The sequence below is a fragment of the Mesocricetus auratus genome, unplaced genomic scaffold (genome assembly GCF_017639785.1).
Source record: "Mesocricetus auratus isolate SY011 unplaced genomic scaffold, BCM_Maur_2.0 contig_2799_pilon_obj, whole genome shotgun sequence".
NCBI classification, from domain to species: domain Eukaryota; kingdom Metazoa; phylum Chordata; class Mammalia; order Rodentia; family Cricetidae; genus Mesocricetus; species Mesocricetus auratus.
Window position 1 is genome coordinate 4,131 of NW_024432720.1, and position 16,618 is coordinate 20,748.

Below are 16,618 nucleotides of genomic sequence, written 5' to 3' on the forward strand. Positions count from 1 at the left end.
TATTTAGAGATAAATACACTCAATAATTAATATTTAGAGATAAACACAAGATCTATGATGATTACTTAGAGATAAACACACACTCCATTATTAATATTTAGAGATAAATACACTCTATGATTAATATTCAGAGATAAACACACGATCTATGATTAATAATTAGAGATAAAGTCACAATCTATAATTGATATTTAGAGATATACCCGCCCTCTATGATCAATATTTAGAAATAAACACACACACTATGATTAATATTTAGAGATAAATACACTGTCTATGATTGATACTATAGATATACACACTCTCTGTGATTAATATTTAGAGAAAACACACACTCTATGATTAATATTCAGAGATAAACACATCTCTGTGATTAATATATAGAGATAAATACACTCAGTGATTAATATTTAGAGTCAAACACACACCCTGTGATTAATATTTACACATAAACACACACTCTGTTGTTAATATTTAGAGATAATCACACACTTCATGAGAAACATTAGAGATCAAAACACGCCCTATGATTAACATTTAGTGAAAACACACACTCTATGATTAATATTTAGAGTTAACTACACACCATGGTTAATATTTACAGACAAACACATGATCTATGATTAATACTTAGAGATAAACACAGACTCTATGATTAATATTTAGAAGATAAACACACACTCTGTGATTAATATGTAGAGACAAACTCACACTCTATGATTAATATTTAGAGATACACACATTATGTGATTAATATTTAGAGATAAACAAACACTCTATGATTAATATTTAGGAATAAACACACACTCTAAGATTTATATTTAGTAATGTACACACACTCTGGTTATATTAGAGATAAACACACTCTCTATAATTAATATTTACAGATAAACACACACACTATGATTAATAGTTAGTTATAAGCACAAACACTATGATTAATATTTAGAGATAGACACACACTCTGTGATTAATATTTAGAGATAAATACACTCCATAGTTAATATTTAGAGATAAACACACACTCTGTGATAAATATTTAGAGATAAATACACTATTTGATTAATAATTAGAGAAAAACACACTCTCTATTATTAATATTTATAGATAAACATACACTCTATGATTAATATTTAGAAATAAATAGACTCTATGATTAATATTTAGAGATAAATACACGATCTATGATTAATACTTAGAGATACACACACTATGTGATTAATATTTAGAGATAAACACACACATACTATTATTAATATTTAGAGGTAACCACACACACTATGATTAATATGTAGAAGATAGACACTCACTCTATGATTAATACTTAGAGATAAACACACATTATATGGTTAATATTTAGAGATAAACACACATCTATGATTAATATTTAGAGATAAACACACCCTTTGATAAAAATGTAGAGACAAACTCACACATATGTTTAATATTTAAATAAACACAATTCTATGATTAATAGTTACATAAACCCACACTCTATGATTAATGTTTAGATAAACACACATCTATGATTAATATTTAGAGATAAACAAACACTCTATGATTAATATTTAGAGATAAACACACACCCTATGATTAATATTTTGAGTTAAATTCACTCTATAATTAATTTTTAGAGATAAACACACAGTCTACAATTAATATTTAGAGATAAACACACACTCTGTGATAAATATTTAGAAATAAATACACACTATGATTAATAATTAAGATAAACACACACTTTATGATTAATATTTAGAGATAAACACATTATCTATGATTAATACTTAGAGATACACGCACACTCTATATTTAATATTTAGAGGCAAAAAGTCTATGATTAATATTTAGAGAAAATCACACACTCTATGAGTATTATTTAGAGATAAACCCACACTTTATGAGTAATATTTAAAGATACGCATAAAATGCGATTAATATTTAAAGGTAAACACACACTCTATTATTAATATTTAGAGGTAAACACTCTATGATTAATATTTCGACAAAAATACAACAATATGATCAATATTTAGGGATAAACACACACTCTATGATTAACATTTAGAGATAAACTCACACTATATGATTAATATTTAGAGATAAACACTCTATGACTAATATTTAGAGATAAATACATCACTATGCTCAATATTACAGATACTCTATGATTACTCTTTAGAGATAAACACACACTATGATTAATATTTAGAGATAAACACACATTCCATGATTAATATTTACAGATAAACACTATGTGATTAATATTTAGAGATAAACACACACTTATTATTAATATTTAGAGATAAACACACATTCTATGATTAATATTTAGAGATAAGCACATGATCTTTGATTAATACTTAGACATAAACACACACTCCATTATTAATATTTAGAGGTAACTACACGGTATGAATAATATTTAGAGATAAACACTGTAAAACCTCGGCATCAAAGCGCCGGGCACCGGACCGAATCCTCTGCCCAAGGACGGGGCCAGACCACTGGATGCAAATGCAAGAGGCGATTTATTGGGTACACAGGCGCCTGCGGATGCTACTGCAACTCGGGTGCAGAGCATACCGGGCTTGTAGGGAGTACACTATTTATGGAGTTTTAATGATTACATAAGTATCAGCATAGCAACAGGTATTTCATTGGCTACTGAAGCATGGGCTGAGATCATCTGGGGGGCAGGGGTAGTTGCCAAGGACTAGGTTTCCTGGTATTACTATGAAAGACCCCGGCATGCTTCAGCAATTAGTATCCGGGTCCTATGATTGCTATGGTGATCATAGACACAATTGGGGGCCAGGGTAGTTGCCAAGGACTAGGTTTCCTAGTATTGTCATATGAAAGTTCCCAGCACGCTTCAGCAATTATTATCCGGGTCCCATGATTGCTATAGTGATCAGAGACATCCTGTTTTGAGGGTGAGACACCTGGTCTGGGTTTTTCCACTAGGCAATGGCTTGGCTTTGTTTTTCTTTTTCCTAGGGGGCCCTGGGTAGGGGTCTTTCATTCCCCCTTGTTCTTGTACATAGGTAGAATCTTATACCTATTCTCCAGCCCTCTCTACTTAAGGTTTACTTATGGTTCTGTCTGTTTGAGGGCATGGTATTGTTGAGTTAGGACTAAGGCTTGAATTATTGTTAATCTATCTTTTATAAATTGAACTAGTTTGTTGAGAATGCAGGGCCCAAAGGTTAACACAAGTATGAAACTAATTAGGGGGCCCATAAGAGTAGAGGCTAATGTAGCGAACCAGGGGGATTTGTTAAACCAACACTCATACCAGTATTGTTGAGATTCAGAATTTCTTCTAACGAACAGTCAGCCTCTCCTTGAGTTTATCCAGAAGTTTCAGTTACTACCGCAGTCTTGTCTGCATAGAAACAACATTCCTCTTTGAGGGCAGCACATAAGCCTCCTTCTCTAAGAAATAGGAGGTATAGTCCTCTTCTATTCTGTAGGACCACTTCGGATAATGAAACCAAAGAGTCCTTAAGGGCTCTAACTGATTTTTCTAAGGCCTGTAGATCCTCATTCATGGCTGCCTGGAGCTGTGTATTCTGATTGCTCTGAAGTAAGGCAGTGGTCCCGGTCCCTATACCAGCCGCTATCCCCCCAATTCCCAAGAGAAGAGCTAATGTTACTGAAATAGGTTCCCTTTTAAATCGATAACGATTCTCAAAGTATCCTAGCACAGTCTCTGCGGAGTGGTATGTAATGTGGGGCCATAGCTGGACAAGTACACAATAATCAGCTGTGATGTTAAGAACCAACACTGAGACGAAAGGAGTCAGTCCCGTATTGCAGGCCCAATAGGTCCCATTAGGGCCGGTCAGGTATGAGTTGCTGGGAGTTACTGAGACTGTACGGTTACACAGTTTTTGAGACGATGTGGGAACATTTCCAAGACATAATCCTCGTCCAGTCACCTGGGGCAGAGTTACTTTATGATTAGGTGTTTTGCTGCATCAGGAAGGGGGAGATGTATAGCTGATAAGGTCACAGTCCAATGTCAAGCCCTCATAATAAGTGGGAGCCACTGTCAAGCAGAGCCAACAATCCTCCGCCTTATCAGGATGGGTTTCGTTTAGGGCTTGGTGGGCTCTTCTGATTAAGTTTAGTAGTCTACTAGTAGACCCGAGCTTTGGTCTAGGGGGTAGAGTGGCACTACTATGCCTGGTAGCAAGGGCAGGAAGGGTGGTGACAGATGGCAAGGGGTTAGGCTTGGGTCTAGGGAGGCTCTGGGATGGCCTATCCTGTTGGTCGAGTAGCACAGAGTTTGGCCCAATAGAGGCCACAGATGTGGGGGTTATTGTTCTGGAGATCAGAAATGTGGCTGCGGGGTCCATTCTAGTATGATACAGCCGTAGCCCCCAGGCCTTGGGGGCATCCCATGCTGACCGTTTAGTGGCCTCAGTAAAAGTAATTATTAGGGGGTTGCATCTTCCTCCAGGGGTGCTATCCTGGAGTTTGGAACTTGAATCATAGCATGGTCCACAATCCTGTCCCCCGCAAGTCCAGGGGCCATCTCCATTATACCCCGGGATAGTTCCTCGCTGGAGGATGATTAAGTCCCAGGAGGAAGTGGGTTTCAAATAGGTGTTCCCGGTTGTCTCACATCCCCATTCAGTGCAATACCCATCTCCTGGTCCACCACATCTATGTTGGAGCTCTTTATCATGGTTATGCCCTGGGCAAACATATATGTCACGTTTGCGTGTGGATATGCACCAGCCCACATGCCGACAGCCATAGCTGGGGAAGAGCTCTTGTTCTGAGGGATCCCATCGCTCACCCACTAGGTCGCAAAGATCTACATACAAAGGGGGAAAGGTTGCATTTATGACACCCCGTGTGGTAGTGGAGTTAGCGATTGCCCCGGTGTCCTGATTGATAATCTTCCAAGTTATTTTATATATGGCATGGGGGCTCCCTAGTGCATCATCAACTAGCAGTAATAGGATCAAGCATATTATTGGCGTATTAATCTTATCTTTAAAGGGTTTTGAGAGCGTTGGAGCCTCCATGACTCTGGATTTCGTTGGGCTGGTGTATCGGTGCAGTGTTCTGGTCGGGTGGCTTAACGTGTGAGGCATGGACCAAGGCTGCGATGCCGTCTACCTTCAACACTGTGGGGGTAGTCAGAAGTACAGTATAGGGTCCCTTACAGCGAGGTTCTAGGTTCTTGATCTGGTGTCTCCGGACCCAGATGGTGTCACCGATCTTAAAGGGATGAGGTACGGAGAGTGATTCTATCCCTTTCTGGTACGCCGCTGCTATTGCCTCCAGACCTCCTGTTGCACCAACTCCAGGGCCTGCAGGGAAAGGGAAGTGGCAAAATCAGAAATATAAGTATCAAAGAACGTGATGGCAGGAGGTAGACCCCCATGTAAAATTTCAAATGGGGTCAGGCCATGTGGGCCAGGTGTGTTTCTGGCCCGGTATAAGGCTAGAGGCAGGAGGAGTTGTACCCAGTCTTTAGAGCCAGTTTCAAGTGATAATTTGGTTAAGACCTCCTTAATTGTTCTATTCATCCTTTCAACATGACCTGAACTTTGGGGTCTGTAAGGACAGTGTAATTTTCAATCAATCCCCAAGAGCTTGGCCACCAACTGACTCACCTGGGAGACAAAGGCAGGCCCGTTATCCGACCCTAATACCTGTGGCATCCCGTATCTGGGGAAGATTTCTTCCAGAAGCTTCTTGGTGACCATTTTCGTGGTTTCATGTTTGGTGGGGAAGGCTTCCACCCATCCGGAGAAAATATCTACAAAGACTAGTAGGTATCTGTAACCATTGATCCCAGGCTTGATTTCCATAAAATCGACCTCCCAATTATTCCCAGAGCGTTGACCTCGGAGGCGCTTTTCTTGACCAATTTTGGTATTTCCTAAAATTGACCTGAGCACTGCAATTGTCAGTTACTTGTAGAAGCAGCATGTCTTTCTGTGGCAGGTGCATGCTCATGGTTCCCTGTTCTAATAGGGTTTTCATCTTTTGCTTGCTCAAGTCGGTTAACTTATGGAGGCATTCAATTAACTCCTTAGCTGACTTTATGGGTATTACAGTCTTTCCTTGGTGGGTCCAGCAATTGCGGACTGAGTCATAGTCAGCTCCTAATCTCTGGACGAGGTCTAGGTCCTCGTCCATATAATCCCAGTCAGGGACTGATTTGCCGGTTGGCACCCCGACAGTTAACAGTTGAGGCCCCAGCGTTGCCTGCTTGGCCACCTCGTCAGCTCGGCGATTTCCCATGGCCTCAGGGCTGTCACCTTTTTGATACCCGGGACAGTGTATTATGCTTAATTTTGGGGGGAGAAATAATGCTTTTAAAAGGGCTAAAATTTCATTTTTATTCTTGATCTCTTTGCCTTCTGAAGTTAAAAGTCCTCTCCTCTTGTATATTTCCCCATGTATGTGGGCTGTAGCAAAGGCATACCGGCTATCAGTGTAAACATTGAGCTTCTTACCTGCTGCCATCTGGAGTGCTTGAGTTAAGGCGATCAATTCTGCACATTAAGCAGAGGTGCCAGCTGGAAGTGCGCTGGCCCAAATTACCTGGGCGGTGTCTGCTACTGCTGCTCCTGCATGCCGCTCTCCATTCAGTAGAACATATTGGAGCAGGATCAATGACGGATGTCTGATGCGAAAATCTGCCAAGTCGTGGTGGAGGGCCTCATCGAAGAGGGTGGGGCTATTTTTGAACCCTTGTGGCAATCGGGTCCAGGTCAATTGCCCTGATACTCCTAATGTAGGGTCTTTCCATTCAAATGCAAATAAGGGCTGGCTTTGTGCACTGAGCCTTAAACAAAAAAATGCGTCCTTCAGGTCAAGGACCGTATACCATTGATGTGTCGGCGGCAAAGTGCTCAGCAGGTTGTAAGGATTAGGCACTGTGGGGTGGATGTCTTCCACCCTTTTATTGACCTCTCTGAGATCTTGGACTGGGCGGTAATCCCCTGTTCCTGGTTTCTTGACAGGAAGGAGGGGAGTGTTCCAAGGGGAACAGCAGGGGGTTAATATCCCCTGGTCCAAGAGTCTTTTTATGTGTGGCTTTATCCCTTCATAGGCCTCCTTGGTCATGGGATACTGCTTTATGGAGACTGGGGTTGCTGTTGCTTTTAAGTTTATAACAAGGGGCGGTTGGCGCCTTGCTAGCCCCATCCCCCAGTCTCTGCCCAGGCCAAGGGATACCTTTTGATCCAGTACTCTAGATTTTCAGTTGGTTTGAGTGGTGGATCGAAAAGTCGGTACTCGTCCTCCAATTGTAGGGTGAGGACCTGGAGGGGGTCCCGTTAGGGCCTGATATGGTGGCCCTTGATCCTTCGAAATGTATTTGGGCTCTTAGCTTGGTCAATAAGTCTCTCCCCAGGAGCGGATAGGGGCAATCAGGAACATGTAGAAAGGAGTGGGAGACTTTACCTGAGGCCAGGTGAACTTTCCTTTCCGTGGTCCAGTGATACTGCTTTTCTCCGGTAGCCCCTTGTACCCAGGCAGTTCGGCTGCTCAGGGGTCCTTGGGTACTAGTGAGCACTGAGTGTTGAGCTCCAGTGTCCACTAGAAAGGTGATGGGTTGCTCCCCAACTTGTAAAGTTATCCGGGGCTCAGGGGGAGCAGCTGGCCCTGACTTCCTCAGTCTTCACCGAGGGCTAGTAACTGGGCTTGTTGGTTAGGCCTTCTTTTGGCCCCCTTGGTCGATTTGGGCAGTCTCTGATCCAATGACCCTTTTCTTTGCAGTAGGCACATTGGTCTCGATCCACCCGGGGCCTCCTTCTATCTCCCTTCCTTTCCTGTCTCCCTGTGCCTGTGTTATTCTGTACTACGGTGGCCAAGAGTTTACTAAGTTCCCTATGGCGTTTTCGATCTTTTTCTTTTTCTCTATTCTCTAATTCCTTTTTTAGTCTTTCCTCTCTTTCCTCCTGTAATTTTCTAAGTCTTTCTTCCTTCTCTTCAGGAGTTTCTCTTTTGTTGAAAACCCTCTCTGCCTCTTTCAATAAATCAGGCAAGGTATAATCTTGCAGATTGTCTAGTCTCTGCAACTTATTGCGGATATCTGGTGCCGATTGCCATATGAAGGCCATCAGTACATTGCCCCTTTGTGCATCACTTTCAGGGTCGAAGGGGGTGTACATACGGTAGGCCTCTTTCAGACGCTCCAGAAAAGCAGTAGGAGTTTCCTCCATTCCCTGACTAACCTGTCTTACCTGAGCCAAATTGGTAGGTCGGCGTCCAGCGCCATGAAGACCCATTATTAATAACTGGCGGTAAAGACGTAGGTGTCCCCTACCTTCAGCCGTGTTGAAATCCCATTCAGGGCGAGTTAAGGGAAAAGCAGCATCGATTTCATTGGGGAGTTGAGTGGGTCGCCCATCATCGCCCGGGACGTTCTTCCTGGCCTCCAGGAACACTCTTTGTTTTTCTTCTGAAGTTAAGAGTGCCTGTAAAAGCTGCTGACAATCGTCCCATGTGGGCTGGTGGGTTATAAGGATCGATTCAATCAGGTTTGTGAGAACCATAGGATCCTTGGAAAAAGAGGGATTGTGAGATCTCCAATTGTACAAGTCAGAGGCAGAAAAAGGCCAATACTGGTATTGGTTCCCTGGGCCCCCTGTTTGGCGCAAGGGGAAAGCTCTAGAGGTTCCCCCTGACTGGGTGGGTTCCCTTTCCCTCTCAGCCTCCCAGCTACTGGGGAGTCTGATTCCTCCTCGCCCAGTGTGGGGGTTGTGCTATCCGGTTTTTCTCCTTCCTCCTTATCCCAAGCAGCTCGGGCGGGAAGGGGTGGAGCTGGCTGATATGGTGGTGGCTCTTCTGTAAGCAAGTCTATGAGAACCGAGTCATCTGGGGGTAGTACAGGTTTAGACTTAGGGGGTTTAGAGGGGGAGTTCTTCTCTAGGACAGGATAGAGGTGATGGTCTGGAGCCGGGACAGGGACCAAGGGTGAAGAAGGAGGGAGGGGAGGAGCCGATGGTTTCTCCGAGACCGCCTTCGGAGGAGGTCGGAGAGTCACAAACGGGGCTGCCCATGTCGGAGGGTCTGTAGCCAAATTTTCCCAAACAACAATGTATGCTATTTGGTCCAAGTGTCCATGGGGTTCCTTATCGAAGACCCGATCCTTAACCTGTAAGATAATTTCTAGGTTAAAAGTCCCATCCCGTGGCCAGCCCACATCAAAAGTTGGCCATTCAGATGTGCAGTAAAATTGCCATTTTCTCTTTCTGACGTTCATTGACTGGTTAGAGGCGCGGGTCTGCACTTCATTCCAATGATCTAAAGTAAGGCTCAGAGGGGTGGTTATGGTTTGTCCCATGCTTGAAACAGAAAACTAAAAACACAAAGACAAGCAGACAAACAAGACAAATGACACAATTAAGCAACTCACGACCAGACACACTGCGCGCTTTCGGCGGAGCACCGAAAGTAAATATTCAGAAGGGCCAACGTATCTGCTGGATACGTAGTGAGCTTTAAACAACTGGGCCCCCAGATCCCTGGCACGTCTGCCAGGGTGGCGGGGAGAAGTCTTGAGCTCGTCAGCTCCTTCTCAAGCCGCCTCTGATTACTGACTGGCTATGTAGCCTACCTTTCAAACGCTGCACGGAGACAGATCAACATACATATACATAACAAGGCACAAAGCGGATTGGATGCTGGTGGCTAGCTTACCTCCCGGTGGCACTGGCGGTCCTGGGGCAGATATCTCGGTGGGAACCTCCAATGTAAAACCTCAGCATCAAAGCGCCGGGCACCAGACCGAATCCTCTGCCCAAGGACGGGGCCAGACCACTGGATGCAAATGCAAGAGGCGATTTATTGGGTACACAGGCGCTTGTGGATGCTACTGCAACTCGGGTGCAGAGCATACCTGGGCTTGTAGGGAGTACACTATTTATGGAGTTTTAATGATTACATAAGTATCAGCATAGCAACAGGTATTTCATTGGCTACTGAAGCATGGGCTGAGATCATCTTGGGGGCAGGGGTAGTTGCCAAGGACTAGGTTTCCTACATGAAAGACCCCGGCATGCTTCAGCAATTAGTATCCGGGTCCTATGATTGCTACAGTGATCAGACACAATTGGGGGCCAGGGTAGTTGCCAAGGACTAGGTTTTCTAGTATTGTCATATGAAAGTTCCCAGCACGCTTCAGCAATTAGTATCCGGGTCTCATGATTGCTATAGTGAGTCAGAGACATCCTGTTTTGAGGGTGAGACACCTGTCTGGGTTTTTCCACTAGGCAATGGCTTGGCTTTGTTTTTCTTTTCCTAGGGGGGGCCCTGAGTAGGGGTCTTTCAACACAAGATCTTGGATTAATACTTAGAGATAAACTCACAATCTATGATTAATTATTAGAGATAAACACACACTCTATTATTAATATTTAGAGAAAAAACACACTCCATTATTAATATTTAGAGAAAATACACTCTATGAATAATATTTATACATAAACACACGATCAATGATTAATACTAGAGATAAACACACACTCTGTGATTAATATTCAGTCATAAACACACATTCTATGATTAATATTTAGTGATACATACACTCTGTGAATAATATTTACAGATAAGCACATACTCTATGATTAATATTTCAAGATGAAAACACTTATGATTAATATTTAGTGATTAACACATACTCTGTGATTAATATTTAGAGATAAACACACACTCTTGATTATTATTTACAGATAAAACACACTCTATTATTACTAATTAGAGATATACACACACTCTACGATTAACATTTAGATATAAACAGACTATCTATGATTAATATTTGAGATAAAAACACTCACTGCGATTAATATTTAGAGATAATCACACACTCTGTGATTAATATTTGTAGATAAACACACACTATGATTAACATTAAAGATAAACACACGCTCTGTGATTAATATTTAGAGATAAACACACTATGTGATTAATATTTAGAGATTTACACACTACGATTAATATTTAGAGATAAATACACTCTATGATTACTCTTTAGAGATAAACACACAGTATGATTAATATTTAGAGATAAACCCACATTCCATGATTAATATTACAGATAAACAATGTGATTAATATTTAGGGGTAAACACACACTATTATTAATATTTATAGATGAACACACACTCAATGATTAATATTTAGAGATAAACACTTAATCTGTGACTTTTATTTTGAGATAAATACACACTATTATCAATATTTAGAGATAAACACACACTATTATTAATATGTAGAGATAAACACACACCCTATGATTACTATTTAGAGATAAATACACTCTATGATTAAGTTTCCCAGAATTCCTTTCGGTCCAGGTTTCCCATATGTCCCCACCGACTACATTTCCCAGAATTCTCGGGGACCACATTCGCCAGAATTCTTCTAGACTACATTTCCCAGAATCTCTCATGCACTATGTTTCCCAGAATCCTGCGAGACCACATTCCACAAAATTCTTCTTCACTACATTTCCCACAATTCCTCGTAGACTACATTTCCCAGAATCCTCCTGAACTACATATTGCAAAATCCACCTGGACCATATTTCCAAGAATCATCCTGGACTACGTTTCACAGAATCATCCTGGACTACATTTCCCGAAATTACCTCAGGACTACATTTCCCAGAATTCCTAGAGGACTACTTTTCCTAGAATCCTCCTGAATCACATTTTACAGAATCCTCCTGGAATACATTTCCCATAATTCCTCCTGGACTACGTTTCCCAGAATTCCTCCTGGACTACGTTTCCCAGAATCCTCCTGGACCACAGCCCAGCTCTAGGGATGTATCAGCAGTGTGTTGTGTGCACCCTTGTTTCATGTTCTGTGTTCTGTGTTTGTTATATATCACGCATGCATTACTGTTTACAGTTTTAAGCAACATTTTAATGCCTGGTTTATTTCCACTCTTGGTCCAACTCAGTTGCCACAGGGGCCTGGAAATTAATGCAGAGAAGCCTAGAGACAAAGCAAAGGAGAAATAAATCAAATTGGAAATAATCAGGATTCAGAAATAAAAGAGAAATATCAGGAATTAGAATTATTGAGAAATTGGAAATAAATTACAAATTGGAACGAAATCAGGAATTGGAAGTACACCAGGAATTAGAAATACATGAGGAAATAGAAATATAACAGCAAATGAAAAGAAACAAGGAATTAGAATTAAATTAGAAATTGGAAATAAAACAGATATTAGAAATATAGAAGGAATACAAGAAGCAGAGAAATAAAACATAATCTATGATTAATATTTAGAGAAAAAAACACACTCTATGATTAATATTAAGAAATGAATCCAACTCTATGATTAATATTTAGAGATAAACACACACACTATGATTAATATTTAGAGATAAATACAACTCTGTGATCAATATTTAGAGTTAAATGCACACTCTCTGATTAATATTTAGAGATAAACACACTATCATTAATATTTACAGATAAACACACATTCTATGATTAATATTTAGACAAACACACAATCTATGATTAATATTTAGAAGATAAACACACACTTTATGATTATTATTTAGGAATATACACAAACTCTATGATAAATATTTAGGAATATACACACACTCTATGGGTAATATTAGAGATAAACATTCTATGATTAATATTTAGAGATAAACAATCAATATATGATTAAAATGTAGTCATTAATTAGCACTATGATTAATATTTAGAGATAAACACACAATAGATGATTAATATTTAGAGATAAACACTCTGTGATTAATATTTAGAGATAAATTCAACTCTATGATCAATATTTAGAGATAAACACACTATCATTAATATTTACATATGGACACACATTCTATGATTCATATTTAGACAAACACACCCACTATTATTAATATTTAGATATAAACAACACATTATGATTAATACTTAGAGATAAACTCACAATCTATGATTAATTTTTAGAGAAAAACACATTCACTAGGGTTAATATTTAGAGATAAACACACTCTTTATGATTAATATTTAGAGTTAAATACACACTTTATCATTAATATTTAGAGATAAACACTCTATGATTAATACTTAGAGATAAACTCACAATCTATGATTAATATTTAGAGATAAACATACACTCTGTGATTAATATTAAGAGATAAACACACACTATGATTATAATTTAGAGATAATCAGTCACTCTATGATTACTCTTTAACGATAAACACCCACTCTGTTATTACTTTCATTGATAAACATTCTATGAGTAATATTTAGGGATAAACACACACTCTATAGTTAATATGTAGATAAAGACACACTACATGATTAATATTTAGAGATAAACACACACTCTATGATAAGTATTTAGAGACCAACACACACACTATGTTTAATATTTAAATAAACACATACTTTATGATAATGGGTATGAGTAATATTTAGGGATAAACACACACTCTATGATTAATATTAAGATAAACACACATTCTATGATTAATATTTAAAGATAATCCCAAACTCTATGATTAATATCTAGAGATAAACACAAAATTTATGACTAATATTTAGATAAAAACAAAGTCTATGATTAATATTTAGAGATGAACAAACAATTTAAGTGTAATATTTAGAGTGAAACATACACTCTGTGATTAATTTTTATTGATAAACACTCTATGTTAATATTTAGAGATAAACACACACTCTGTTATTAGTATTTAGAGATAAACACTCACTCTATGATTAACATTTTCATAAAAATACCCACTTGTGGTTATTTTTATTGATAAACACTCTATGATTAATATTTAGCGATCAACACAAAGTATATGATTAATATTTAGAAATAAACACACAATTATGAATAATATTTAATTAAACACACACTCTGTGATGAATATGTGGTAGATAAAAACACACTCTATGATAACATTTAGAGGTAAACTCACAATCTATGAGTAGGATTTACAGATAAACACCTACACTATGTTTAATATTTAGAAGATGAACACATACTCTATGATTAATATAAAGATAGACACACTATGATTAATGTACATAGACAAAAACACATTCAATGAATAATATTTAGAGATAAACACACACAGTATGTATTATATTTAGATAACCATACACTATGTGATTAATATTAATAATAAACACACACTATATAATTAATATTAAGATAATCACACACTCTGTGATTAATATTCATAGATAAAACACAATCTCTGATTAATATATGGAAGATAAACACACACACTATGATTAATAATAATTAATAAACACACGATGTATGATTAATACTTAGAGATAAACACACACTCTGTGATTAAAATTCATAATAAAAACACACTCCATTATTAATATTTAGTGATAAACACACACTCTGTCATTAATATTTAGAGATAAAGCACAATCTCTGATTAATATATAGAAGAGAAACACACACACTATGATTAATAATTATTAATAAACACACGATATATGATTAATAATTAGAGATAAACACAAACTCTATGATTAATATTTAGAAGATAATGACACACTCTATGATTAATTTTTAGAGACAAACAGACACATTGTGATTAATATTTAGATAATCACACACTCTTTGATTAATATTGATAATAAACACACACTATGATTAATATTTAGAGCTAAACTCACACTCTATGATTAATATTTAGAGATAATCACGCACTCAATGATAAATATTTGGAGATACACACACTATGTGATTAATATTTAGACATAAACAACACTCTATTTTTAATATTTAGCGATAAACACACACTCTGTGTATAATATTTAGAGATAAACTCACACTCTCTACTAAATTTTTAGAGATAAACAAACACACAATGATTAATATTTAGAGATACACCCACTATGTGATTAATATTTAGAAGTAAACACACACTCTATTATTAATATTTAGAGAGAAACAAACTATGATTAATACTTAGAGATAAATATAACACTATGATCAATATTTAGAGATAAACACACACTCTATGATTAATACTTAGAGATAAACACACACTCTATATTTAATATTTAGAGGTAAAATCTCTATGATTAATATTTAGATATAAACACACACTCGATTAATATTTAGAGATAAAAACACACTCAATGATTAATATTTAGAGATAAACACTTAATGTTTGATTAATATATTGAGATAAACACACATAATAATTAATATTTAGAGATAAATACACACCCTATGATTAATATTAGAGATAAATACACTCTGATTAATATTTAGAAAAACACACTCCTTGATTAATATTTAGAGATAAACACACAGTCTAAGAGTAATATTAAGATAAACACACTCTCTGATAAACATTTAGAGATAAACAAACACAGTGTGATTATAATTTGCAGATAAACACTCACTCTATGATTAATATTTACAGAAAAACACAGCACTCTGTGATTACTTTCATTGATAAACAATCTATGAATACTATTTAGGGGTAACACACACTCTATGATTAATATTAATCTAAACACTTACTCTGTTTTTAATATTTATTGACAAACACCTATGATTAATATTTAGAGATAAACACAAATACTGTTATTAATATTTAGAGATTAAAACACACTATGATTAATATTTAGAGATAAACACACCCTTTGATAAAAATGTAGAGACACACTCACACACTATGTTTAATATTTAAATAAACACAATTCTATGATTAATAGTTAGATAAACCCACACTCTATGATTAATGTTTAGATAAACACACATTCTATGATTAATTTTTAGAGATAAACACACCTTCTATTTTTAATATTTAGTGATACACACGCTCTGTGAATAATATTTAGAGATAAATCCACACACAATGATTAATATTTAGAATATTAAAACACACTCTATAATTAATATTTAGAGATAAAAATCTATTATTTATATTTAGAGATTAATATTTACAAGGTAATGACACACTCTATGATTAATATTTAGAGATAAATAAACACTGTGATTAATATTTAGAGATAAACACACACAATATGATTAATATTTAGAGATAAACACACTGTGATTGATATTTACAGATAAACACACACTCTATGATTAATATTTATTGATACACACTTTGTGATTAGTATTTAGAGATAAACACTCTATGATAAATATTTAGAGATAAACACACACTCTATGATTAATATTTAGAGACACATTTTGTGATTAATATTTAGAGATAAACTCACACTCCATTATTAATATATAGAGATAAATACACACACTATGAGTAATATTTAGAGACAAATATAAACTATGATTAATATTTAGATAAACACACGAACTACGATTAATACTTGGAGATAAACTCACTATCTATGATTAATATTTCAAGATAAACACACTCTGTATGATTAATACATAGAGATAAATACACTCTATGATTAATATTTAGAGATAAACACAGGGACTATGAATAATATTTAGAGATAAACACACACTCTATGATTACTACTAAGAACATAAACACACACTCCATGATTAATATTTAGAGATATACACATGCTCTATGATTAATATTTATTGATACACACACTCTATGATTAATATTTAGAGATGAAAATTCTATGATTAATG

At 37.0% G+C, this 16,618-nt stretch overlaps 1 protein-coding gene and 1 pseudogene across 1 annotated transcript; both read right to left on the reverse strand.

Moving 5' to 3' along the window:
* Positions 1-2,967: 2,967 nt before the first annotated feature.
* Positions 2,968-5,729, reverse strand: LOC121138385 (annotated as a pseudogene).
* An 802-nt stretch (positions 5,730-6,531) lies between these two features.
* Positions 6,532-9,798, reverse strand: LOC121138386 (the record flags this gene model as incomplete). The annotated part of the gene is given in 6 exon segments (XM_040741097.1): positions 6,532-7,184; positions 7,187-7,307; positions 7,310-7,572; positions 7,673-8,537; positions 8,702-9,133; positions 9,679-9,798. Coding segments are annotated over 6 exon segments (2,454 nt in total), but the record flags the coding sequence as incomplete, so codon positions are not given.
* Positions 9,799-16,618: the final 6,820 nt, after the last annotated feature.